The 26,535-nt window shown below is 35.7% G+C and overlaps 2 protein-coding genes across 4 annotated transcripts; both read right to left on the minus strand.

The window, feature by feature from the left end:
* Positions 1 to 256: 256 nt before the first annotated feature.
* Positions 257 to 11,925, minus strand: LOC140802383 (quinolinate synthase, chloroplastic). 2 transcript variants are annotated; one of them, XR_012111646.1, is made up of 8 exons: positions 10,999 to 11,877; positions 7,519 to 7,803; positions 6,170 to 6,388; positions 5,781 to 5,960; positions 2,065 to 2,577; positions 1,342 to 1,503; positions 785 to 936; positions 430 to 607 (listed from the first exon to the last, which is right to left on the minus strand). XR_012111646.1 is itself a non-coding variant. In XM_073157890.1 (7 exons), exons 1-7 carry the CDS (start codon positions 11,758 to 11,760, stop codon positions 868 to 870), a joined length of 2,190 nt encoding a protein of 729 aa, XP_073013991.1. In that variant the 5' UTR covers positions 11,761 to 11,925; the 3' UTR covers positions 257 to 867. The 2 variants fall into 2 exon arrangements, 1 of the variants encoding a protein (XP_073013991.1); XM_073157890.1 differs by having other exon boundaries at positions 257 to 936; positions 10,999 to 11,925.
* Positions 11,926 to 16,636: 4,711 nt separating this feature from the next.
* Positions 16,637 to 23,600, minus strand: LOC140801924 (protein-tyrosine-phosphatase MKP1-like). Of its 2 annotated transcripts, XR_012111551.1 has the most exons (3): positions 21,707 to 23,600; positions 16,960 to 17,258; positions 16,637 to 16,855 (listed from the first exon to the last, which is right to left on the minus strand). XR_012111551.1 is itself a non-coding variant. In XM_073157309.1 (2 exons), exons 1-2 carry the CDS (start codon positions 23,468 to 23,470, stop codon positions 17,199 to 17,201), a joined length of 1,824 nt encoding a protein of 607 aa, XP_073013410.1. In that variant the 5' UTR covers positions 23,471 to 23,600; the 3' UTR covers positions 16,768 to 17,198. The 2 variants fall into 2 exon arrangements, 1 of the variants encoding a protein (XP_073013410.1); XM_073157309.1 differs by having other exon boundaries at positions 16,768 to 17,258.
* Between the last annotated feature and the right edge of the window lie 2,935 nt (positions 23,601 to 26,535).

Below are 26,535 nucleotides of genomic sequence, written 5' to 3' on the forward strand. Positions count from 1 at the left end.
ATTTATTGGACCTCAAATCTGTGTGCGAGTTTCTTGGGTATTGATTGGGAAGGCAGCATTTCCGATGAATGGATGCCGTAGGAGCCATAAGTTAACACGACCTTTTTATGCCAAGTAATTCTCACTGAATTAATAATTGCCATTAGTTCTCATAATTTTGTAGCATACATGTCAAAGGCATTTTACCAATATGGTAAACAAAAAGCAAGTAATAGAATATGTAAACCAAAATCAACATTAAGTAATTCAGACAATATGAAAAAGAAGCAATGACACGTTCTAGTGCAGAAACATTAAAAAAGAAAAGAAAAGTAATAAACAAGAACGGGGGGCAACATATAAAGTCATCGGGCAATACGCCAAAACGAACTTTGATGGCAATCAAACTACATTTCCCCCCTACTTAAAACAAAGAAAAAATTCTAGTCATAGACTAAAGTACGACACTAATGAATTGTTTCATTTTAGTAGCAGGAAATACCCTGTTAAATACAAGAGTGAAAGACAACCTGTGTGGATTTGTCATGTAGGAATTGGTGCCTGGCCTTCCAAAACAATTATAATACATACAGTAGGCGGCAGACAGACTGTTTTGTATTTTTGAGACCTGCAATCGCAGTATGTACTTACTATATAGAATGTTACACATAAAACTATCTGATACAAAGCAAAATAACTTCGGTGATTTTCTACGAAAGGAAGTTTTAACTGGCAAGAAATATTAAACCACATACTGCTTTCAACATATGAATGTCCTACTCCTCGACGGATTTCTGGTGGATACCTTCAACTGTGGCAGCTTGCATTAGGCACGTATCCAAGTCAGATTCAGAAAGAAAGTTAAACACAACACTTCAGATTCAGTTGTCATGATACTGCTTCTCCAGTCTGACTAAGAATATGATGAACAAGCATTTCTGGCAACTTCCCTGTTGCCTGAAATTCCAGAAGAATGAAATACAGAATCAAACAGAAGTCTTAAATTAGACTGGTCAATTAGAAAAGTAAAAGGGTCAACTGATCAAGTATATAAGAAATATCAATGGCGGAATGGCCATTAGTTTGTCATGGACTCATAGTATTAATAAGCTATAACTTAGATATGGCGATTCTAGTATAAGCAAAAGGACAGCTGCCATATATTAGGAAAACCAATGACAGGATCGAGAATTAAAATTTGGGTAGACAAGAAACATCCATTCCTTACAGTGGGTTAAGAAGTTATCTGATATAATGAGGTTTTGAATCTTAAAGACTTTACTATGGGTTATTAGAGTAATGCAGGGTTACTGCATTTGTGGAGAGAACAGAAGAAAAAATAAATAAATAAGAAAGCTTAACCTGGAACTGTCTCATGTGCAAAATTGGCTCACATCCAACCTCTGCAACTGATTTTCCAAGAGGAGTTGTTGCATCAAATCTGCCAGCTTCATAGGCTGATAGAGTATGGCCTTCATCAGGAAGTTGGTGGCATACTCGCAGTAGTGAATTAAGAGAATTCATCTGCAAACACAGATAGTAAAAGCTAGTCTTAATGCAGAACTGAAGCAATCACATGTTTTTCTATGGTCTTTCACAAAACAAAATAAATAGAAAACACAAATACTCTGAAACCCAATATTACTACCCAGTAAATGCAAAAACAAACCAAGCATGAATGCCAGAAGAATTTGATGACAACAAAATGGTCTTTTGAGCCTAAATTAGATTTAAAAAGTACAGGTGTATTTGGCAATTCTGACTCCAGTACATATAGCGTATCCAAGTAAACATTGACCAAAACACAGGTTAGCAGGATGTAAACTTTGTGGAACTATCTCAGTGAATGAAAGTGTTAAAGGTTGTCTAGTTTCCATCTCTTGGCCATCATAATTCACAGGGAGAACCTGTAAAATTAAAATCTAACAATTATATAAACCTATAATTGCCAAGATGCTAGCTTATCTTGAAAGGAACCCTGTTATTCCTACTTAGGTGGGAAAATTTTACCAAAACCATTTTTCAGAATAGTTTTTCTATAAAAGGAAATTTCAGAATAAAATCCAAGCATAGCAGGAATCTGACCTTCATGTATGGACAGGAAGCACACCCTCCATGAATAGAGCATCCTTCACCAGTTGCCACCCCAGGAACAATAGCAAGTTTAGCTAGATCACTTGCTATAACAGAACCTAACCCATGAGGCCCATTTACAGATGTCCTGGTCACTGAGTCGGACGAGACTGGGAATACTATCTCAACTTCAATTCTTGCTCTTCCAGAGGAAACATCCGAACCCAGCAATTCTCTAACTGCAGCAACAATGGAAGTGATCATTCCAGATTCTGTTCCTAACACAAACTGAAGGTGATCATCAACATTCCTATCCAAAGCTTCCTTCAACCTGCTTCTGATGAAATCTAATATATTCTGCGTGGAGCCCACGACTCCCATTCCTCTCCTCTTTGCTTCCATTGCCAAAGAGAACATTTCTCCGGGGACTTCAAAGTGAGCTGTAAGGAATGCATCACAGTACAGCTCCTTCAATTTTTCCACAACTTCATGACCAAACATGTCATGAACAATGCAGTTACCTTCCTGAAAATCAACAGAATTAAACAATCTTTTTAAGAACATATGCATTGCATATTTAAGATAGTGGCAGTTCGAACACAATGCAGAAAAAGAAAGCCTTTCATTATTACAAGATGGCATTACCTCACCTAGTGCATCGAACGTCAGATAAATAGGTCCACAATATTTCTAGTTATAGAACACACACTAACTCAATAATTCAACACCATGAGGAGAATTATTGCCACCAACTGGAAATAAGAATTTTTTTTTGAAAATTAACATCTCCCTTTACAAAACATATAACAATTTGACCTAATAATTGTCATGTTGGTGGTACGGGGATATCAGTTGGCCTTCTATCTAATAGATGTTGATCAACGCAATTTGCACATGACTACATAACTATGCCAAATAGTCTCTACTGATTCATCATGGTGCAGCTCGAAGTCTTATTGGGATCCATACGATGCAGCATGGGATTGACACAAGGGATGATAGAGTTGGCAGGTGGCACAAGTTGGCATAGGGCAATCTCTAGATAGTATCCAGTATCTTTGTCGTTCTCTTACCACCACTTTGAGGTATCAAACTACACAACCAGTTCTGCTCGACAAAGTATACTTCGTTCAACTTCAATCACAATTTTTTGTTCACCTCCTTCCATTCTATGTATTGATCAATTTAATAACACAACATGAAAAAGAACTATTCATGCCTACCATTATCCATTAGTAACATATCCATTCACATTAGCTTCTATTTTATCAAAATACAATCATATCATGTGAATATTAATAAATGATCGACAAAAAGACTTTAGGCTCCGTTCACTTATAGAACACGCAAAAGTTTATTCTAGTATAAGCCTCTTTATACTAGTATGGTAAAAATACAACCACTAATTTGAATACTGTTCTCCCAGGTTCTCACCAATGCAGGTCTCTAGAGAGCACGATGGATGAAGCTCTACTGCCTTTGCTAGAGGGGTAGTTCTAGTGGGTAGAAGGCAACATCAAGAGAAGAAGTTTTACCGTGACACAGTGAATTAGTTCTCACAAACTAATAGGAATGAAACCAAATATACTATTTATAATGGCAAAACAAACTTACATTCTTTATATACATAAATGCCGTGCCATTATCACAATCTGTGGATTGTCGTGCCAACCAACACCAACCGCATTTATATTCAAGGAAGAAGATGATCCATAAAGTGGATTCTGACTTGCTCCCTTAACAGATCATGAGAAACAAGTTACATTCCTCTTTAGGAGATAATAAGTTATTTCTTACTCCTTTTAGGGTTTTGGTTTGGTTCGAGAGGATGGAAGCAAAGGCGTTGGTGGCCATAGCATTAAATGGAGGAGGAGGTGGACATGTTGTAGCACTGAATGGAGGCAGTTGTCGAGGTATAGATGGATACAGAGGAGAGGCAACAATGGAGGAAGGTAACTCATATATGGGCTCAAAATACATTTCTCAAAAAGAATAAGTCACTCAAAATTATAGAGATAATAGAACACGAAAAGTTCCATAGGTTGGTAGTTTGGTACATGACCACTGCACTAGCAGGTCGTTACAAAGAGAAAACCCCAATGCCAAATGACGTGGGCTAGTTTTGCACGCAGATCTGCATTGAGTCAATATAGGATGAGAAGGGCTGCATAGGGTCAACATAGGTCAATACAGGTTATTAGGAGATTGGCATGGGGAATAATAAAGATACTCCTCAAAATTGGTGTCAATAAACGATGAGTCACAAGCATGGTATGCGCCAACTGCCAACCAGTGCCAGTCAACACATCTAGCACAACAATCTACGCCTCTATGGATAGCCATCTACACAATAGCCCAAAGTGGGATCACAGATCATATGGTAAGGGGAAGAGGAAAAAGGAGTAGTAAGGGGAAAAGGAAAAAGTGGATAAGAAAAGGGAAAAGAAGGATTGTCAGTGAATCAGATACCAAAATTTTAGGTGAGGGATAAGAAAACAATGAAGAATGAAGGTTAGGAAAGTGGGAATGTTTTCTACCTTTATAGAATGTATGTCATATATGAATTCTAAAGAATGTTAAGAATGTAACTTTTACAGTTTACTATAACATATATTCAAAAATTGTTACATCAATCTTATCTATGCATTGGTGTTAAGGTGTGATAAACAAAAGACCAAAATGAACAATAACTTGAGTATCTAATAGTTGTACTCCAGTAAATGCCTCTCGGCACTCAAATAGAAAATGAGGCCAAATTTCTTAAAACTGCATTAAGGTCATCTAGCAACGCTATCCAAGTATCCAACTTTAAACCGCAGAAGACACACTAGAACTGAATAAGAGAAATGATTACTAATGACTGGGAAATAGGAAAAAGAAAAACTTTGAAGGGTATATACCCAAAAAAAATAAAATAAAGAGAGATTTGGAGTGTGCAAGTGAAAATGCGGCTTTGGAGCACACTTCATGCATAATGAAGATCTTTCTTACCAAAACATTTTATAAAATTTTGAGTCTTCAAAGATACAAATATGGTTTTGTTTTCACTTCTCATTTCGAAGTTGATCCTATTTCAATTTCACTTTGGTTTTGAACTCCAAGATACATATGTTTTCAATCTTAAGAACAACTTGCAGTCTTGCAATGAATATGGTGGGATTGATTCTTCTTGACGAGTTTCTGCTATTACATTTTGAAAACAAAAAGATAAAAAAGAAGGAAAAAGAAGCATCATAAATGTATCATAGGAATTGGTGGCAGTTTCGTTATATTACTACTCTTTTCATTATCAAATGTTGCAGCTTCTTCTCCACTCTAACTAACTAGGCAATGACTAGAAAAACCTATCAGGTCAATATAGATTGAGATTCAATAAGCTGTCTTGATGTAATAACTACTAATCTATTTTAGGTTTCACTTCAGGTTTCTCCGAGGCTCACTCATATATTTGTTTAAGTTTCTGATTATCAATTTATTGTCTCTGAAATTATATAAAGCGCACTTGCTGTGTAACCTCAATTTCAAGCTTTATTACCATGAATGATGATAAGTTGACTTCACATTGACATAATAAGGAATTAGATTCTTTTGCAGTAGCATTTCTCATTAATAGTTGCAAATATGAACAATTAGAGATGAGGAATTTATAAGATAGCAAGCAAAATCGGAAATGATTAAAAAAACTTTTAAGTGCAGAAATACAGAAGGTATATAATTACTGAACAAACCTGATAATAGTGTAGGCGTGGTATTAGTGATTTGATAGAGTTCCTATCATGCTTCGGATGTATCTCTGCAATCTCTTCATCTGACATGCAAGCCATTTGGTGAAACAACTCAGCTATATTTGCCCCCATATAAGAATCAGGACCATACCAGACATTTATGTCTGGTATCTGTGCAAATGCCTGAGAAATATTGGATTGGATGTAAGAATAACTGAGAAAAATAAGTTCAATAGCTGATCCGTAAAAAGGTTCATGAGTATAATAACAGCCTCAGAAATGTAGAACTGTTTGGGAAAATATTATAATTTCAAGAATGAAATGAAGTGTACAAAGAATTAGACAAAGTACAATAAGAGTGTCTGTGAAGTATGCTACAAGTATTTACATACCTGCAATATAGTTTGCACAACATTAGAGGAAGTACAGGTAATCGTGGGAACTAGTTCATGTCCATGAGCTTTTGTTTCTAAGGAAGTATTTATGTATATCACGTGTAAAGAAGGAGGAGATCTTGAAGCTGTCTCAAGAAAATGCATGTATCTAGGGCTTGCTGCAGCATCTGCCAAAGAGCAGCCAATTTGTTCATCTGACATCCTGTAAACACCAACCTGCATAAAGCCAAACATGCTTAGGTTACTGAAAGAAAGTCAAAAACGGAAGATAGGAAAACTTATGTTAACAGTTTATACATCCATTCACTGCTTAATATTGCAAGATACTAAATTATGTATTTGGCCAGCAATCTAAACCAAAGGTGATCTACCAAGAACAGCTAATACAGAAATGGTATGGATTCCCAACAGCTTTTGCCACATAGCACTGAGTGCACATGTTCTCATAATTTTGATATAATGGCCTTTGCAACATAGCAGTAAGTGCACATCTTCTCATAATTTTGATATTATGGCTTTTCCCACATAGTACTGAGTGCACATGTTCTCATAATTTTGATATTATGTTCTTGTTACAGTATTTGAATGAAGGTTTGTTTAGCTCCCTACATCAAAGTTATCACCTCTCCCTGGTATAGTTCCCATGTCTAGAGAAATTTCTAGAGGGTTCAGTCATGGGATACGAGCCTAAATTGCAACAAGAAGAAGCTATACACAAGCCACCAACTAATTATTTAGCTTTTATCTACAAAACTTAATGGAACCTTCGCATCTTGGAATTAGCTCCACCAGACACCATGTTTCTGGGAAAATACTTAGATGATCATGATGATGAACATTATAAGTATATGGTAACAAATATTCAGAAGTCAAAACCATGAGGGAATCACACACTCATATTGAGTCTATAAACTGCGCAGCTTCCTTACAAGACAACCCTTCCATCCCACCAAATCTAGCCTTGCTGAACAAGAGTATCTAATTAAAGAGTTAATAAGATGTCAAAATTTCAACAAGCACAGGACGTCTAACAAAGCACAACTGAATGTTGAAATGGCTCTTGGAAAAACTAAATTATTTTTATATTTTCAATGTGCAAAACCACTTCTTGAACATGTAAACAATCATAGGATTCAAAAACATGATGCACATGGTAATCGCCTAATACATGTATATTTATACTTTTGATAGTATAAATCTACATACAAAGGGAAATATGAAGTATGCATGCATATATCAAGCAACAGGTTGTGTACATAAAACAATATAATTCAGTACTGTATAAAATTAAAAATTATCTCCTCTGATAATTCAGTAGTGTATAAAGAACCTAGAGCCACAAATACCTTTTCAAAGCCGGCTTGATCAAGTATTGCACGAACATTTTCCGACATGAAGTCTACACCTAGTACTGTAATATACTGACATCCGGCTTCCGCCATTTTGACAGCAGTATCTGCCATTACCAATGAATCGGATATGTAGATGTGTGGCCATTGCTTCTTTGCAGCAGTTAAGATGCCCTGGACCTCAGGGTCCATGTAGAAGTGTGCAACAACACCAATCTTCTTCTCCCTAAGCACATTGACAAGTTCCTTGATCTTCAAAGAATCAGGGGATAAAAATTTTGCCTGCAATTCAACTACAATGGTATGAGCATATTCCCAAAATTTCAATTCTTGAAATAATAGTTAAAAGTATGCCTTTTCTTTTTAGAAGAAAATAAACAATATTTTGTATGTTGATATAAACCTTAAAACCTAGGAAACACAAATAATTTTGTACTCTTGCCATGTCCTTATTGGAAACGGTACTTGATGAATACTTCCAGATAGAAGATACTCCCATAAAGTGTCCAATTATTTAAAACTAAAATTACTGTTCTAAATCCTTCTTGGATACAATTAAATTTTCTAGATATTTGGGATTTCAGCAATTTTCAGAATTCCCAGAAAGTTTTCAGATTTTCAAACTTCCAGAATTTCAACATCTCAATCAATTTTCAGCAATTTCCAACAATTAATGAATTCCAGTTCTTAGATACTCCGAGATTCTATCAATATAAGACAAATTGAAGGAGACTGTTACCTTTCATTTCTTATCAAATCTGGATGGTTTTCTCTTTGTGAAAAAAATTTGAGTTTGCATGTTTATTTTATTATCTATATTAGGAAATCATGTTACTATGGCCAAGCTCTTATGATTTACAAATTAAATTTGCTTGTTTATCTTACATTTGAGTAATATACTATGTAATATACCAGACTTTTATTATGAATGGTAGTTCTTTTAATGGTTAAATTGGAGGTCTCCTTATTTAAACTATCATACGTGACATTAATTCCTTAAACACCAATGCAAATAACAAACAATCACCTTAAACACCTAGTGCATCCACAACCAGTTAAGAAGTATCAGAAGAAAACTGTCATTTACAAAGGATTCGATGAATTTTAGGAAAAGCAATATTGACATCTATAGCTAATAAAGTAATCAAAGTCAATCCACAAAGTAAAACATCTTAAATCACCACTATAAATGATAAATATTTACTTAAAGTCTTAAACTAGCCCACACCTGCCCCTCCAGCCCTTCAGTGCACCCACCACCAAATAACAAGCACCAAAAGAAGAGTTCCCAATATTATAAAGAACCTAGTGGACTTTAGAGAATGCATATAGACTTTGAAAGAACCATTTTGAGACAGATCCCCAATTCAGAGAAATTTAAGAACCTTTGCACAGGGTGTTTTAATCAATTTTCAAAACCAACAAAAATGTGAATGCTTACGTACTAAATAAAGCAAAGTTAGAGCAACTTCACAAGAACGAACTTAATTTCAAATTTCAAAATAAATAAATGCACACAAACTTAATATCCTCAAAAATTAAAAAGAACACAGAATAGTTATAAAAATTCAAATCACACTAAACTGAATAAGGAAATGATATTCTATGTCAACCCTAAGTCCTTCTAAACTGAGCAAAATATTATTCAAGCAAACTTCCATCCAGTGCTACATTAAGAACAGTTGAAGCTTAGTATAATGCACTTGTCAAATGACCTAGCTGAAACTAACCAAGGTTTGTCGTGACAAAGCCAAGGAGTATACCGATCTTGGCTCAACATGGTATGTATAGCTAGGACGTGTCGTGCCGAGCAGATGTGCTTTGGCACACTGAAAATTCTTCACAAGTCAAAAAATAATTTAAAACCTTTCTAGGGCCTTATAATAGGTTGTAAGGTCTAATATAAAGTCCTTCAATACTGGATATTAGTGTAACATATGGAGTTAGGTACTAATCTCATCATTTTTCCTATTTTTTCACATAATTTCTAAGTTGGGGCAAATAACTTCAAGAAAATCAAAATTTTCTCTTTGATTTCTAAAATTTAAAATATAATCTATATATAGATTAAGTAACACAATAGAAAGAGGTATCAAAAATGATGAAATAGACCCCAAATTAAGTTTGTTTAATATAAGATATGCTCAATTCCTAGCGGCACGTGTCAACAATAGTGGCCATGAGAAAGTATCGAGATAATCCTCCATATTGGTGCTGATAATTCACTAGCACATATGTATCTACCCATGCCGATCATGTCGATAGGCACGAGAATCCATAAAACCAACAATTAAACCTAGATAATGATTGCATAAGCATTCTCAAAATGATAACAGCTAATAAGAAATTGGTCAGCATAAATGTTATACTTCAAAAACAATGAGAAACAAGATAACATATTCATTAGTTATATTCTGCATCATTAAACCATTTTCTCTTAAAACAGAAGTTTGATAAAATCACAAAATTGTAACAACCAACCAAAGCATATAAGAATAAAAAATGGTGTACACAACAGAGAAAGTGATTAAGAGACATATAAAAGTAAAAAATAATAATGGAATAACAGGACACTTGATCAATGTCTGCATAAGGAAAAAAAAATCGTCAAAAAGACCAAGTAATTGCTAGTAATATAAACATGGTTTACCCCTAGTAATATAGGCATGGTTTACCCCGAAGGAAGCTGCATGCTTGCTAGGAAAGCAACTGTGACACTAGTGTTCTGTTGTTGGTATTACAAGACCTGGGTATACCTAGTAGTTTTCCACTTTTCTATATTCCATATCTTCTCAAATTTCAAGAAATTCATTAGTTATATCATTATTAATAAAACAAAAGTTTTATGACAAACCACCCAACCCCCATCCCAAACCAAAAAAAATCCAAATTGGAGTTCTGAACCTTGCTTTCAGCAACATCTCTCTTCCTCAGCAGCTGTGGAAAAGAATAGTTAACATATTCCAATTTTTCCTGTGAAGGGTCTGTGTACTTCTAACTGATGGGGCTTTTCTTTCTTTATTTGGTGAGGATTTTATAAGCTCCATTAGTAGTGACATAGCAAGATCCAATGTTCTTTCACTCTCGAAACCATAGAGAATTCTTTGATTCAGTTATAAGGGGAACTTAGGGCAAGAAAATTTAGAGAATTCTTCTTAGTTTACTGTGCACAGATCGAGTAAATCAAAGATAGATTCAGCAACTACAAGAACAGCAATTCTTACTTCCAACTATCTTAAGTAGGAAGGGAGAATTTAGGATAGAGTTATGATTTTCTATAGGCATATTACGACATACTAACTCATGATATGATATTTCTGAAAGCGTTCGATGATTTATCAGGCACTAGTTCATAATTGAGAGCCAACAATATTTTTCATGAGCCGTAGATAATTTGCAACCAAGCAAACATCAAAGGCGACTCATTTTCCAAAATTACGGAGGAAAACGATCGTTAAAAGTCCCAAGGCAGCTCACCTGAGCTTCTGCATAGCTTCCCTTCGCATGAATCCCGTCGACCCCGATAACCAACGAAGGAAACGGCTCAACCGGTGGCCTCCCCTCCCGTGCAGCGATCAACGCCTTGGTCCTCTTCTGCATGCTCATCAGCACATTGTGCCACGTGTTTATCCTCGAATGTGTCCTCCCAGTCAACCCCACCACGTTCAGATCCCCAAAATCCTCCGGCCTCATCTCGAGCACCTCCTCCGGCGAAGCTCCGTCAACGACTGACAACAGACAAGAGCAATACCCCTTTGTGATCTCCGAATCAGAGTCCGCAGTAAACCGCATCCGCCCGACCTCATCCACGGAAGCCGTCAACCACACCTGCGCGGTGCACCCCATGACGCGGTTCCGGGAGACGTGGTCCTCCTCCGGGAACGGCGGGAGAGCGGCAGCATAAGCGATCAACCGCTTCACGCGGTCAATCGGCTCAGGGAGGGATCTGAACTCATCGACGAGGCGGCGGAGTCTGGCCCGCGCAACATCAGCGGCCGGCGGCGCCTCCTGGGATGCAACAGCGGAGCAAGAGAGGAGAGACCCGGGAGCCGATCCAACGGTAGGGTTAGGGTTAGTGTTTCCCGCTTGCAAGCACTTGACGGCGATGGAGGAGAGCCGCGGCAGCAACTGCCTCGGCCGCCACGCCGTGGAGCGGATCGGGATACTATAATGGTTACGGTTCGGGTTAGGGTTTGGGAGAACCCTAATCCTAGACAAGAGAGCGGCAGAGGAATCCATCGCAGCGAGATCTGGCAGCTCTCCTCCGTTGCGCTGGTTCGGTTTGTGGAGAGGAAATGGCGGGGTGATGCGGAGCGCGGTGTATTTATAGGGAGGGGAAGGAGTGGAAATGGAAGGGAGGGATGTCTCGAGGAATGTGGTGATCCGAGTGGGGTCGGATAAATGGGCGGCTATCCTTTTGGCCAACCGAATAAACAATATAAATGGGTAGGAATAAAAGTTGGAATAAGTGGAAGGAGGGGAGAGTAAGAGTAGGGCGTTTTGCCTCACTAGAGACGACTGTAATAATGAATGAATAAGGTCAGGATTAGACAAGATTTTCCTTGCTTCTTTCTTGCTTTTCTTCTTTTATTTTTTTCCTTTTGCTTCTGTTGACCTGAAATAGTGCTGCGATAAGTGTGTGTTTAGTTGTGTTGCAGGATGAGATAAGGAGAGTAATTATCTTCTTTAGGTTTAAGGGATGACTAATTTTCTAATTTTAGTTCCGTGTTTAGTTTATACAAGACTACATAGCCTAGGGCAGTACCATTGTGCTAGAGGGAGGGAGGTGTGGAGTTAGGGCTCCACCTCCTCTCATCCTCCTTTTTGTTTACCTCTCCTCGGAGGTGGGAATAGAAGGTCGGAGTCGGGAAGGGCCGAGCACTCCTTCACTATTTCCTCGGCCAAGCACGAGTCATGAGTTGCTTACTGAGGATGGAGGGGCTTTTTTGTGGTCCTTCCCTTTTGTTGGTTCCTAAAAGGGAGGGTGAATTTGCTTCCTTTTCCGTCGGTGATCTGTTGGTGGCGACTATGGTGGGTTTATCCCCATTTTATACAATTTATTTATTTATTCTCTATAATAGATTGATTGATGATCGTCAAATTTCAATTTTAAGAGATTCACAAGGCCATATCTTATAATGCTAAATCGTGACGAAGCGACAAACTAATTTGAGACTTCTTCTGCTTGTGAATTTTTCAAGACAGTGTTTCATTTTCGTATGTTTGGTATTTTTGAACATATTAAAAATACGTGGTAAACAATAGTAAACGAAACAAGCTCTTTTTTTTCTTATTTAATTTTAGAAGTTTTAAATAAATTGGGTTTTAAAGGGAATAGCGTAGATTAACTACTATAAATTGTTGACAAACTAATGAACTATTACTATGCTATTCTTTTTCAAATATCCATATTTTATCTCACCTCCATGTACATTTGCTACTGTTGAGCAATTGTCTGAAGCCTCCATTTAGATCACCAATATATTAAAAAGTTTAACCTACCTTATTGATTTTTCCAAAAGAATTTTTTTTCTTTTATCAAAAGTATTCAGAAAAACTCCTGAGTTAATTTAAACTCATATTAGCTTAATATTTATTTTATTTAGCTTAATACTTTTAAAATTGTAAAGTTACCTCTACTATCTAATTATGTAAAAAGTCTTAAATAAAATGTTATGAGTAATTTAAAAAAAAATTCAGGGGCTTTTCTGAATGCTTTTGATACAAGAAAATGGCTTTTTTAGGAAAACAAAACTAAGGTAGGGCTTGTACTATAAAAATCCCATAATGTAGGGGCTCTTTTTGCAAATTTCCCTCAATGGAAATAGCTCTTTGACATTGCATCCGAATAGATAATAACAAAGAAATTATTAAGAACTTGGAAGTTTTGAATTCATATAATTATCCTAATAATTGCCACCATATTCTTTAACATAACATAATTTCCACTAAAATCTTTATTATTTTTCAGAATTACTATTATGGTTAATTTTTAAAAAGAATATTCCTAATAGATTATTCTTAACTTTAAAATAAATACATATAAAAGTTTAAGAGTGTAAAATATTTATCAATAATTTTTTACTTCACATAAGATAAGTTATATTCCATTGTACTATGATTTTAGGTATAATATTGGATACATTTTAAAAAAATTTTAATAATTTATACCAATGGTAAAATAATTTTTTAGGTTTAACTAATATTATAACATTCTTAAAAGAGCACAATAATTTCGGTGATAATTTTAATATTCTAAAATTTAGTGGCAATTATATAAAAATAAAAAGAAAAAAAAAACGTACTTTGGGTCCCATCTGCCACTAAGCCCCCTCACTTTAGAAATAAAATTTTTTTATTCTAAAATATAATTCTTTATTTTAAAATAATAATTAAATATCATAATAATCATATTCTAGAAGTATAAATACTATTTATTAAAAATTACAGACACGATTAACCTAATTACTAATTTATCCTTAAAATCTATTACATCAATCTATTTTATATTTAAATAAAAAAAATTCATATTAATTTTATTAAAATTTAAAATATATTTTCTTCATCTTTTTCTTTACTTTATATCACATTAAAAAAATTTATTTTAAAAATAACAAAAAAATATATTTATTTTATAATTGGCCTTATTTTAATGGAGACCTAAGAAGAAAAGGCAAGGTTTAAATATTCACATAATAATAATCTCTTTCTTAGACCCAAGAAATTGGAAGGGAAGAATCCAAAAGGGAGCTTCTCTTCTTCTCTTTTCTCTTCTCTCTTCTCGGCCGTGATCATGAGACGTATAAAATTCCACTCCTTTTCCGTGATGCGGTGGTCCCACTTGTACCTATCAATAGGAAAAAGAGAGCAAGAAAGGAGAACTTTATATCAACTTGGCTCATTTTTGTATGGCTATCTCTTGATGCGTGTGTTAGGTTGTGGGAGTAGGTGGTAGTTGTTAACTTTGTCCCAACTGCCGTCACTATAAATAAATGCCATCTAGTCTTAGGTTACTTAAACAAAGACTACTAATGTAATGATAGGGGTACCTTAAACCTAATAAACTACTATCTATAAGTGCCTCCATAGTCTTAGGTTGCTTCAATAATTCCTCTAAAAAGTACCCTCCATAGTCTTAGGTCTTAGGTTACTTCAATAATTCCTCTAATAAGTAGGAGTTTTTGACCAAACTAGCCCTCGTTTAAAATAGACTGTCCCTTAAACTTAATATCGAAATGGGTCTAAATAAAAATGCTCGACTCTTTGACATTTTATGTTTAGAAAACGTTGAATAGATAAATATTTATTTGGAAGAAGCGTAAAAAAATTGAAAATAAATTTAGAGGAGTTACGGTCTTCTCCAACTTAGAAAACTCTTCCATATCTTTACAATGACATATTTTATGACTAAAATGAATAGCAGAGCACAAAATTATGACGTTATAAATTTTTTCTTTATATATTTTATCTTTTCTTTCTTGTTTAGTATTTTTAACAATAAAACGCGTAACTTTTTTAGTGTTTTATGTGTATTTTTTTTTTCTAAAAAACAATGTTCATCATTTTTTATTTTAATAAAAATATCTAGGTTTAGGCCAGGTTTGAGCGAAGTAAAATGCTTAACAATTTAATGTTTTATTTAGGGCTACAGTAAAATAGACCATTTTTGGTATTAAGTTCGGAGTATAAACCATTTTGATAAAAAAAATTAAGAAGGGGCTTAGTTTGGTTAAAAAAACTCAATAAGTAGCTCCAAATTAGAGTAAAATATAATTTTTCTAAAAAATTATAGAGTTAATTATATTTTGACCCTTCTCTGCTATCTATCCCTTTGTATCATCTTTACCCTCATAAAAAAAATTGGATATATACACTCACTGAATTGTCTAATTTTATCACTAAAATCTCTCCATTAATTTTTTATTAAAATAACTAATTTAATAAATAAGACAAAACCACCTTCACTTCTCCAAATATTAAGCTCTACAACGATCTTCTCTAATCACTATAAAATCTAGTTTATAACAAAGGAGGAATAAATGTCAGTTGGATAATGCTCAAATAATGAGTATTTCTACTCCTCTACAAAAGGAAACAAATTAAAAAAATAAAAAATAAAAAATAGGAGCAGAGAAATAGGAAATAAGAATATTTTTATCAACCTAATTATTTAGAAAAGGGCTTACGGATTTAATCAGATACTTGCTATTCTCTTTTTTTAAGAGGGTAAAAGTGATACTTAGAAATAATTGAGGAGGGGTTTTCAAAATATAATTAACATAAAATCAAATATATTCCATCCTAGTAGGATCATCTTCCGTAATAGGAGTGTATGATTAGGTTCACTTGAACATAGAAAGACAAAGACTTAATTAAATTTTGCCATCCCATTACCACTTGGACAATTTATCACTGTTTCGAACAGCTCATGTTCTAGAAATTTTATTTGAAATTGATTTTTGAACTCAAAATTTAAATAAATTAAACACGACCAAAGCTTAACTCGCTCTTCTGTTCAAATGTGTTGAATATGTATATATATATTCTTTCTATTTAAATTTTATAGTAAAAAATTGATTACTTATTAATAAGTATGGTAGTCACTATTTGAGCTAGATATATGGAGCTCGTTATGCTAAGATTTCAGCTCCATTTTTTTAAAAAAAAAAATTGAGTTTGAGGAATCTTAGATGCGCAATATCAATTAGATTAAGATTTTTTTTTGGTCTTATTAGCTCTCCTTCGAAACTTAAATATACCGTCCTTAAACTTAATACTTAAATAGGTCTCGGCTGTCAACCTAACAGTCTATTATTGCTGTTATAATAAATATACAATGTTGACTTAACCCGTGCTTTCTTAATAAATAAAAGGATATCTCTACAAACTTGAGAATATATATATATATATATATAATTTACCCAGTTGCAACATAATATTCCCTCTAATTTATTGTGGATAGGGCTTTATTTTTTTATTTTTTTATTTTTGAGTGAAGGATAGGACTTTATTCTGTAAGTACTAAGTTTTAGGGGTGATTTGTTTACGTATTTATACAATACTAGCTGCATAACATCAACTGGTGTTCCATTCGCTGTTCTTGGAAAGCAAAGAAGAAGGAAAGAAAGGTAGTAAAGACCTACCCTGTGTGAAGATTATACTCACTGACTTCCTATCATGAGAGATTCAGCTCTCATTACAATTTACAATCTACAAATTCTTGTAATATTTCTACAACACCCACACTGACAGAGAATAAAAGAAACTATTGTCAATTAAATCCCCATTCTTCAACAGCACAAGAAAATGAGATATTGCAAGGAGAGCTCAAAGCCTGTCCACCAATGTAGGAATCATTATTCATGTAAATAATCAATTAGAAATGCAAGCTAAGAATTAAGATAATCTTTTATTTCTGGCTAACTTTTAAGAACATACATCTACACCTTTTGCACCAATCAACAGCGCTAAGCTGCGATAGTCGCTGTTGCACTGTTTTGAAATTAAGTTGAAGCAGGTAAGGAACACTTGCCATGTCTTCCATTCAGAGTTCTCTACTTAATCCAGAGCATCGATTCGTCGTACTTCCAAGGTTAGTTCGATCTCCAACATGACTAAATTGAAGATTTCGTTGTTAAAGGTGAGCATGCTTCACAACGATTCCTACATTCATCAACTCAGCGGAATGAGAAAAGGTGGTTCAAGAACTGCTGTGGTTCCTGGCCTTCTTTAATGATCTGGAAATCATACAACAAAACAATGCAATGATTCAAGTTATTGTCAAATCAAATTAACAAACATAGAAGGTATAGATCAGATATAGAGGATAATAGAACATTAGTAGAACACCATGCAGCTTTTCTCGGTGAGTTGAAAAACTGACAAAAGTTACAAACGTTAATCGAATGGAAGGACATATAAATAATTTTGCTCCTCTCACCTAATTAGGTATCGATGTCAAGCATATATTGTATTCTTGAAATTTCAAGGATAATTAAGATTCAGTTTCGCCAAACAAAGGAACAACAAAATCTGGAATCACTCTAAACTAAAATCTTCATGGAATAACATAGAACGTTAACACTTTTCATCAGTTATAATCTTTGAAAGACAAAGAAAAAAGTAGTGACAAAAATAACATGTTCCATATGTTACTATATACATAAGATCATGTGTAACGAGCTTATTTGTAAGCATATCGATGATCATGATATCCCTTCTTATAGTTCTAGCCTTTCAAGGGTCCAAGTTATCACAATGATCATTGGATGAATTCAGTATGTCAAACATATACTAATGCAACTCTGATGAAAAAAATATCTTCTGCTTATCTATATCTTGGTACCAGAATTTGTGAACTTATATATGTCAGTACTTCACTACTACACTCACTCCATATCATCTACTGATATAACACTATGATTAAAAGTATCTTCTGCTTCTGAGTACCAGAATTTCTGAACTTGAATAAATCCATACTTTACTCCGTATGAACCGCATATCTTGTTTTCTTCTGTTTCCTAATCTGAAAACTTGACATGATCCTGAATTCCACAATTATGTCTCCTCCATTCGAACTATACCTTTACCTTACAAATGGTTAAAAATAAGATTTTATATAAAGGACTAATAATAAGATTCCAGCAGAAGAATGCTCCCTACTTATTTTTGGCAATGCCTTATAGTAGAATGATTTTATTTCGGTATCCACATTCACATTTACCATTTCTTTGTGTATACCCTCTCCACGATGTACCTCAACCTAGATATTAGGCATATTCAACATGAGAGCATCATAAAGTAATATAATAAAAGACTCTGTTTTTTTTGTATACCGTTTGAATGCCAATCTTTCTCCTAGGGCTATTTGAAAGATTCAAGATAATCATCCAAGCTTGCCAAAAGTATACAAAAAATTTTTGATATGAAAATTCGTTTGTAGAACGAAGGAGAAATGCACAGTAATCATTCCAGACTTGCACAAAAAAGGCTAACTTACATTTTTCATTCCCTTCATATCACTCAATATTACATTACACCTGTGAAGAATAAAAGCATACAATTTTCCCTTTAAACTATCTCAAATGTAATAACTTGCACCAACGGTGTGATGTAATAGTGTAAGTTATTAGTTTCCCTGACATTCGGCCAAAATCCCCCTCATTGCAAACTAACAGGTGAGTGTAGATTGTTATGTTTTAGATAATTCAGGAGCAGATTGTACACTTTATTGTTCAATTGTATAATACGTGTTATAGTAGTTCAGTTCAGGTCAGGGCATGAATTCAGGAGGTGAAAATGTTATTTAGCGTAAAGGAACTTTCAAAAAGATGAGAACTGGTTGCTTAAAGCTTCAAGAGAGATCCATTATCAATTTATCACTACTCAACCTAATAACCTCAAAAAATTATTGATGTGAAAATTGGCTGATCCTGAACAAATCTCCATGTGTAAATATAATCTCGTTAAAAAGGTAGGTGTGCAACCATTTAACTGAATTTGATTCAATGCACCACTACATGTACTAGTAAAACAGCCTCATGCATTTTCTTCCAGAAAGAAGTATCATGACGACCTGACCATAACCTAGCTGATGAGACTCATTCAGAATATCACATCAAGTTTTATGTTAGTAACTACTATAGCACTCTCAACTAAAATATATTCCTAGCATATTTTCCCTTCCTATTACTTTTCACAGGAAAGTAAAACACATTCTTCACAACAGCATCATCACTGTTTTTGCAACAAGCTTACTGCCCACAAATCACAAACCTTTTTGCCACTCTATTGTCTAACACCAAAATTCTATCTCCATGCTGCTAGAGCAACTCATTTCACAAATGCAGAGTCTATACAAATACAAATGACTTTGCCTTGTGGACTCACACGGTATTCACATGTGTGCTAGATTAAGAATTAGTTGACACATCAGAGTTCCAGATAGTTAAGAAAGTCCATGTAATACTTTTCAGCCACTCGTTTTTTGTGTCAAGCTGCTGCCAGAATGTGTACATCTTGCATCCAAGTGGTTATAAGTCTGAGAGATTGAATATCACCTCAAATGTTGGGATAAGGTTTCGGAAAGCACCTTCTGTTATCCAGTTAGCAGAATTCTTAAGAATATATGATGTGTCACTTTACTTCTTCACAAAAACTAGATTAAATTCCCTATGAATTATTTGATAAGTCATTAACATTCAGCATGATCTGAACAAGAAATTCATTTATGTTAGCATAGAAGTATCAATCTCAGTATCAAAAAGGACATAACACGGGCAGAACATTGCAGCGATGTGGAACATTGTCGCTCTTACCAAATTAATGGAGCATCATTCTCCAACATTTAAAAGGACTTCCTATTTTGTACAAACAATAATTAGATTATATCCAAACTACTTAATATCAGTAGTTGTCCAACCTTCCACTCAACTCCATTTTGGATAATATATGATAGATGTTGAACTTAAAATTAAATTTACCTAAAGATATAGTTTTGCTGATATATAAGTACTTAGAATCACAATGTCATTTGTATTTTGCAAAAGTCCTACCATGCAAACACGTGAACCCTTCTGAGTTTTTGACCAAACTAGGCCCATTTTATATATATTTTTTTACTGAAATAGGCCGTCACTCAAACTTATTACCAAATGAGATCTAATTCACTATAGCTCTAATAAAAATGCTGAACTGATCAGCGTTTTTAAAAATGCTGAACTGATCAGCGTTTTTAAAAATGCTGAACTGATCAGCGTTTTAAAAAATGTTGATCAGTTTAGTGTTTTTATCATCAGACTTTTGTTTTTGTTTTAACTCTTAAAAGACCAAGTTAAAAGGATCTATATACATAAAACGCTGATCAGTTCAGCATTTTTGCCTAGGAAAAAAATGCTGATCGGTTTAACATTTTTATTAGAGTTACAGTGAATTAGATCTTATTTAGTAATAAGTTTGAGGGGTACCATTTCTATAAAAAAAAATTGGAATAGGGCTATTTTGGTCAAAAACTCAACCCCATTTCCTTCTTGATCCTCATCGTAGTCAATAAAATTACTTTAAATTTTATTAGCAGAGTCAAACATTTGGTCATCTTACATCGGTAGAATAATTGCAACTAAGACTTGTAAAATATACCGATAGGTTGTCTAGATATAACCTAATGGAATGTGGTGTTAGGATAGCGTTGAAGTCAAAGTCAGATAAAAATAAAAACATTTTTTATCACCGCAAGGTATAAAATTAACTCCATATTGACTACAAAGTTAAGTACTTAACATAGACAGACTTCTGTGGGCAAAAGATGAAATTGTTAAATAAGTTTATGCAAACTTGCATATATTATTACAAACCAGATTTGAAATTGTTCGTTCCTAGGATGATCCCGAGAATTTAATGGGCCATACCTTGGAAGTCTCGAATCTAATAGCTTTGGAATGAAGACAATCGGAGATCCGGATAGAAAATTATGACTAAAATAGTAGAGAAAGGCTAGAACGAAACAAAAATAGGAAAAACCAATGTTGAGACGGCTGTGGGATGGTAGTGGTCGACCATATGAGTGGGTGGTTCGTGGAGGTAGATAGTGGCTAGGATTTGAAAGTGGAGATAGAGTTTTTAACTTAGATATACTCCTAGGAAAATAAACAACTCTGATTAATTTACTTCTACTTTCAAATTATCTTACTCTTAAGATAGTCTAAGGTTAAAACATAATTTTTAATTTTTCATTGGGTGCTTGGATGAATAAGCAAAGAAGCTTATCCCTTATATATATAGAGGTCAAGTACAATAAGTCATACTTAGACTTAGCCCTAAAAACTTATGTGACTCGAACTATGATTTACCTTAAAGGCTTATATGACGTAATTGAACTTGCCTGAGTGACTTACATGATTTAATTAGACTTGCCTTAAGAATTTATATGATATAATTAGACTTGTATTAAAAATTTACATAAGAGATAAATATAAATCAATTAAAAAATAAATAGACTCGATCCATTGAGTCCAATGTCCTCATGATGCGATCCAATCTCACCCGGTTCGTATCAGATATTTAAACAGTGAGTGGCCCGCCATTAGTACATCTAACAACTAGCAAATTAGTTAACATGCAGTCTATCCAATTAACAAGAGATTATTTCAGTAATGCAACTAGTCAACTTTAAGAAGTTATCCCATACCTCTAAAGGAGTATCCCTCGGAAGGTCCATTTGATCAAAAAATTCCACGCCAATCTTCTTCAAACATGCATCCCTATCCCCTTCACTCAATTTACTCCTACTACCTAGCCACAAGTATAAAATCTTTGCGTTTTGCTTTCTCGCACTCTTCCTCAAATCCTCCGGTGCTAACATCAAAAGTATCAATCTCGAATCAAGAACTCCTGGATGAATCTCTTCCAATTTATCCATCTCAGGCCACCGAAAAAGAATCGGATGAATCAAGCCACTATCTTCATCTCTAAGCTCATTCTCTTCTTCCTCTACTTCCAAATGCTCTGATGAGTCCAAAGAAAGCCTACACATATCCACCTCTGGAATGAATGGAGGAGATGCGCACCAATCCGAAAGCTGAGCCTTCTCGTCATCAGTGGTAGACGACACATCCAAAGATGGAGCAATCCCGCCTCTGCGTTGAGCAAGAGACAAGGTTCTCGTTCTTTCACTTGTGGTAGAAATAGGAGTAAAGGTCGGATCTTTCTCATTTCGTGGACTCAAAGGTGGCACTTTGGTATCAGATTGAGGCGAAGACCCAGGTGTGGAAGGCAAATTATACCAATCCGATGAGGACGACGACGCCGGGGAGAAGGCGAACGATGACGAGGAGGAGGAGGAAGGCGTCGTGCTCTCCGGTGATTCCACGCTGCGAGAAGGAGACTTGAGCCCGTGGTAGAAGATCTCGAAATCGAGGTCGTACAGCTCCACCCTCCTCTTCCCGGCTTCCGGGCAAGCATCGGGAATCGTGCTATCCTCGGCAACGGCGGCCCAGAAGTTATCTGGTTCCGAGCCTTCCTGGAAGGTTACCAGGGGTCCCACGGCGCGCTCGTACCGCGCGACCTGGCGTGCAGCCCTCTCAGCAGCGGCGGCCATCGCCGGCTCGCACGACGCGCCGATCCACACGTACACGGCGTCCGCCGCGTGGACGATGAAGGCGCCACGAGAATCGAGGAATTCGGCGCCGCCGCCGACGACAGCCTTGGGGACGAGGTAGAGCGGTGCGTAGGGCGAGTGCGGCGCGAGGCGCAGGACCCTGCGCGCCGAACCGGGGGACGCCGGGATGGCCCCGCCGCTTCCCCGCGGCTGGCGGCGGAGAAGCTGCGCCGCGAATCCGAGGTTGGGATCCACGGCCGCGCGGGCTGCGCGCACGCGGCGGAGCGCCGCGTCGAATGGTACCCCGTCGTGCCACATCAGGTACGCCACGACGACGGCGGCGGACCTCGACTTGCCCCGGACACAGTGCACCAGGGCGCGGCCCCCGGGCGCCGCCGCCGCCGACTCGAGGAAGTCGAACGCGTCGTAGAGCACCGCGGCGAGGTCCTCCCCGGGGGAATCGTGGAGCCACAGCGTCTGGTACACCAAATCCCCATCTCCCCGGAAGTAATCGGGGCAGGAATCGCCGACGCAGTTGAGCACGTGGGTGATGCCGTGGCGGCGCAGGACGGCGCGGTCGCGCGCCGCCGCTTCGCTGCCGATGAACACGTGGTCGGCAACGCGGGAGAGGGAAGCGGAGGGCGTGGGACACGTGCCGTCGTCCAAGGCGGGTATGGGCCACCCGGATAAGGGCGGCCGGGTCGGGAGCGCAAGATGGGCCGGTCTCCTCGTGGAACGGACCGGGTTCGGATTCGGATTCGGGTTGGAACTCGGGGAGGAGCGCCCGGTCCAGGAGGCGGAGCGCCAAAGTGACTTCCGGGGAGTGGCGGTGGGGGTGGAATCGGACGAGTCCATCCTTAACTTTATCCGGGCTTATTCCGATAGCATCGAGGAGGGTGGTCGGGTGGAATAAGAGAGAGGGAGAGGGGGTGGGAGGTGGGAGTTGGAATAGTTGACTAGCTCTTTGACTGGGGAGAGTTTGGTCAAACGTTGATTGGAGTGTGACGCGTCCATTTATTGTTTGTTGGACGAAAGCGATGTGTGAGCCGCCATTCCGCGTTTCCGTTCACGTGAGAGTTTTTTTTATTTATTTTATTTTTATCTAAACTAAAAAAAAAAAAAAAGCTTGAAATTAGTTAGTTCATCCTCACGAGATGGAGCTACGGCTGAAAATGAGTTTAGCTGAGCTTAATTTTTAAAATAAATTTAAAATAATTTTAAGTTAGATTTTATCGTGAACTGGCTGGATTAAATAGGCGGCTCGAAATAATTATAATATGAGTAATATTTTTTATACTATATTATAATTTTATTATATTCTAAGATTTATTTAAGTGGACTGTTATGTTCTCTAATTTTATAGAATTTAATTCTAAATTTTAATTTAATTTTATTTTTTCTAAATATATGAATATTTATAGTTGTTTATATTTTTGAATTATGCCTTTTGACTAAAGTCTAAATCAGGCTCACAATTTAGCTTGAATTAATTAACATTTAAAATTACTTATTAATCAGCTTATTTATGCTCGAGTTCAGATTTAAAATTAATTTTGAGCCTACTACACCCATTCGCAGCACAAGTAATAACGCCTTGTAGATAAAAGAAATCTTTATAGTATTTAGTCCTATTTTTTTATATAAATAGAATACATCCATATGTATATGTATGGTTTACTATGATATAGAAAATTATATATTTGCTATGACTTTTTGAAGTTAGATAAAGTAATCTTTCTGACTGAAATGTTTTAAGCCACATGCATCTCTTCTATACAAAACTAAAACCACTGAGACCAATTCTACGTGGATCTCTCCTTTACAAAATTAAAATTATACGACCTAATTTTAGAAACATCGTAAACCACACGCACAGATTTATAAGTCTCTTTCCTTACCTTTTTTATATAGAGAAAGTAATAAATTCCAATCTGAGAAGCAATTTTAAACTTAATTAATTTAGGAGACTCTTAACCCTACACCGATTGATTCAATGGATCATGACGAGCAAAGGAATTCGCTGCTTTCCACTATGGAGTTAGTTAGTTTCACACGTCCCCTTTATATATATATATATATATATATATATATATATATATATTTCCTTCATATAAGATAAATATCAAATAAGAGGTATTTTATTTTTAAAATTAACAGGGTCTTTTATTTGCTCTTTTTTGAGGCAATTTATTTACTTTCTTGTCTAAAAAATATTAATAATTTTTTTTGATACATATATATACCTCTATAGTTAATTTGCATATGTACCTTCTAAATTGTCACGTGATCATATATGACTAGCCTTTTTGACCATAAATTATCACATTTATACCCTTATTTTTGAAGGAAAATAAACAGAAGAAATATTAATCTACCAATATACAATTATAAGTGGAGGGATATTTCTATTTTTTTTTATCTTTTCTATTACGATATCAGGAGAATAAGAGGTTTCATATTTTCGGGGGTATAAACGTACTAAATAAAAATTCAAATGATATGTAGAAATATATAATAATTAAAGGAATCCAAGTCCCTAAGCTTAAGGATTTTAAGAGATATAAATAAAAAATACTCAATATTTTGAGAGATATAAGTGCAAATGTCAACTTTGGACTAGAAGGGTATACATGCAAAGCACAATTCATGGTAGTGAAGGCAAATGTTTTTAATAAAATTTCCCAATCGCCCAATGCCTACTCTATCTACTCTATTTGGTAGGGGGCTGGGGGTGGGGGTGGGGGTTGGACTAGAATGATTATTACTATTCTAATTTTTTATACAGAAGAAGAGACTTAATACTAATATAAATTATTTTAATGTTTAACTTAATATTAATATAAGGAGTAATAATTAAAGTATTGAAGAATAATAAATTTATATTGTGAATTGTTCGCGCTTTATACCAAATGACAAAAAATGCCCTTGATTAAATGTAAAATATTAGTAGTAATATATATTTATCTAAAATTATGATATTTTTTATTACAATTGCAGACTTAAATTATTCTATATACTTGCACTATAAGAAATAACCATACGCTATGGGGTAATGCAGGGTTATAAGCTTGTACTATAGAAAATAACTATACACTACGAGAAAATAAGAAGATACTATGGAGTAATGCAAAGTTATAAGTGTAACATCCTGTATTTGAGAAAAAAATAATCAAAATAATTTTCTGGACATGTGCCCCACTACCTCTCATTCTTCCATCCCTCTCTTCTCTCTCTCTCTCCTTAATTTCTCCATCTGCTCTTATCTCCCACTTTTAATTTCCCCATATGCTCCCACCACTTTTTGCTACCAAACATTTTGTCGTCAATTATACTTTGCTGGAGCATCGAGTCACTCTATCGAGATCTCCATTGGACTCAGTTCTTTGCCAGTCCTTGGCTTCGTCATCTACCATGTTGCAACGCCACGAGCTTCTCTCCCTCGCTACCTCTTTGTCTACCCTATAGAGCAATGCCCATGTGGGACATGCAATGAGCACCTCTTTTGGTAGATGCGTTCATCTTTTCTCTCTCCTTTATATTCTTCTTCATCTATCGTAATTGTTTATTCCATTCGCTCTAGTAATACTAGTGAGTTTGGCCATCTTTGGCACAACAAACCATATCGGTTCTATTTCTATTGCAACTCATTTACTTGTGTTAGTAGATTTTAATATGCAATTACTATTATGTCAATATTACAGAACAGAGTCGACTTAGTAGTTCTTATCTAACTGTCGATTATTATAATTAATACAAAGAACTAAGTAGCATTAAGTCAGTTTATCCTTTCTTTTAGGGTGTCTAGGTTATCTTAGTTGTTTCATTTATATCATTGGTACTAATATTATTAATCATAATGTTACGAACCAGATCTAGAATGATTCGTTCGTAGGATGATCTTGAGATTTTAAGCGGTAGTA

This window comes from Typha latifolia, chromosome 15 (assembly GCF_019914945.1).
Source record: "Typha latifolia isolate L0001 chromosome 15, TyphaL0001v2, whole genome shotgun sequence".
Classification (NCBI taxonomy): domain Eukaryota; kingdom Viridiplantae; phylum Streptophyta; class Magnoliopsida; order Poales; family Typhaceae; genus Typha; species Typha latifolia.

What these genes read in the sequence shown, in the direction of transcription:
- LOC140801924 (XM_073157309.1), bottom strand. Translation starts at nt 23,470, where the DNA reads ATGGACTCGTCCGATTCCACCCCCACCGCCACTCCCCGGAAGTCACTT. An exon ending in CGAGGGATACTCCTTTAGAG is followed by an intron (nt 17,259 to 21,706) that starts GTATGGGATAAC and finishes TATGATTTCCAG; the next exon opens with ATCATTAAAGAAGGCCAGGA.
- LOC140802383 (XM_073157890.1), bottom strand. Translation starts at nt 11,760, where the DNA reads ATGGATTCCTCTGCCGCTCTCTTGTCTAGGATTAGGGTTCTCCCAAAC. An exon ending in ATCAAGCCGGCTTTGAAAAG is followed by an intron (nt 6,389 to 7,518) that starts GTATTTGTGGCT and finishes GGCTTTATGCAG; the next exon opens with GTTGGTGTTTACAGGATGTC. An exon ending in CTTCCTGTCCATACATGAAG is followed by an intron (nt 1,504 to 2,064) that starts GTCAGATTCCTG and finishes CTGTGTTTGCAG; the next exon opens with ATGAATTCTCTTAATTCACT.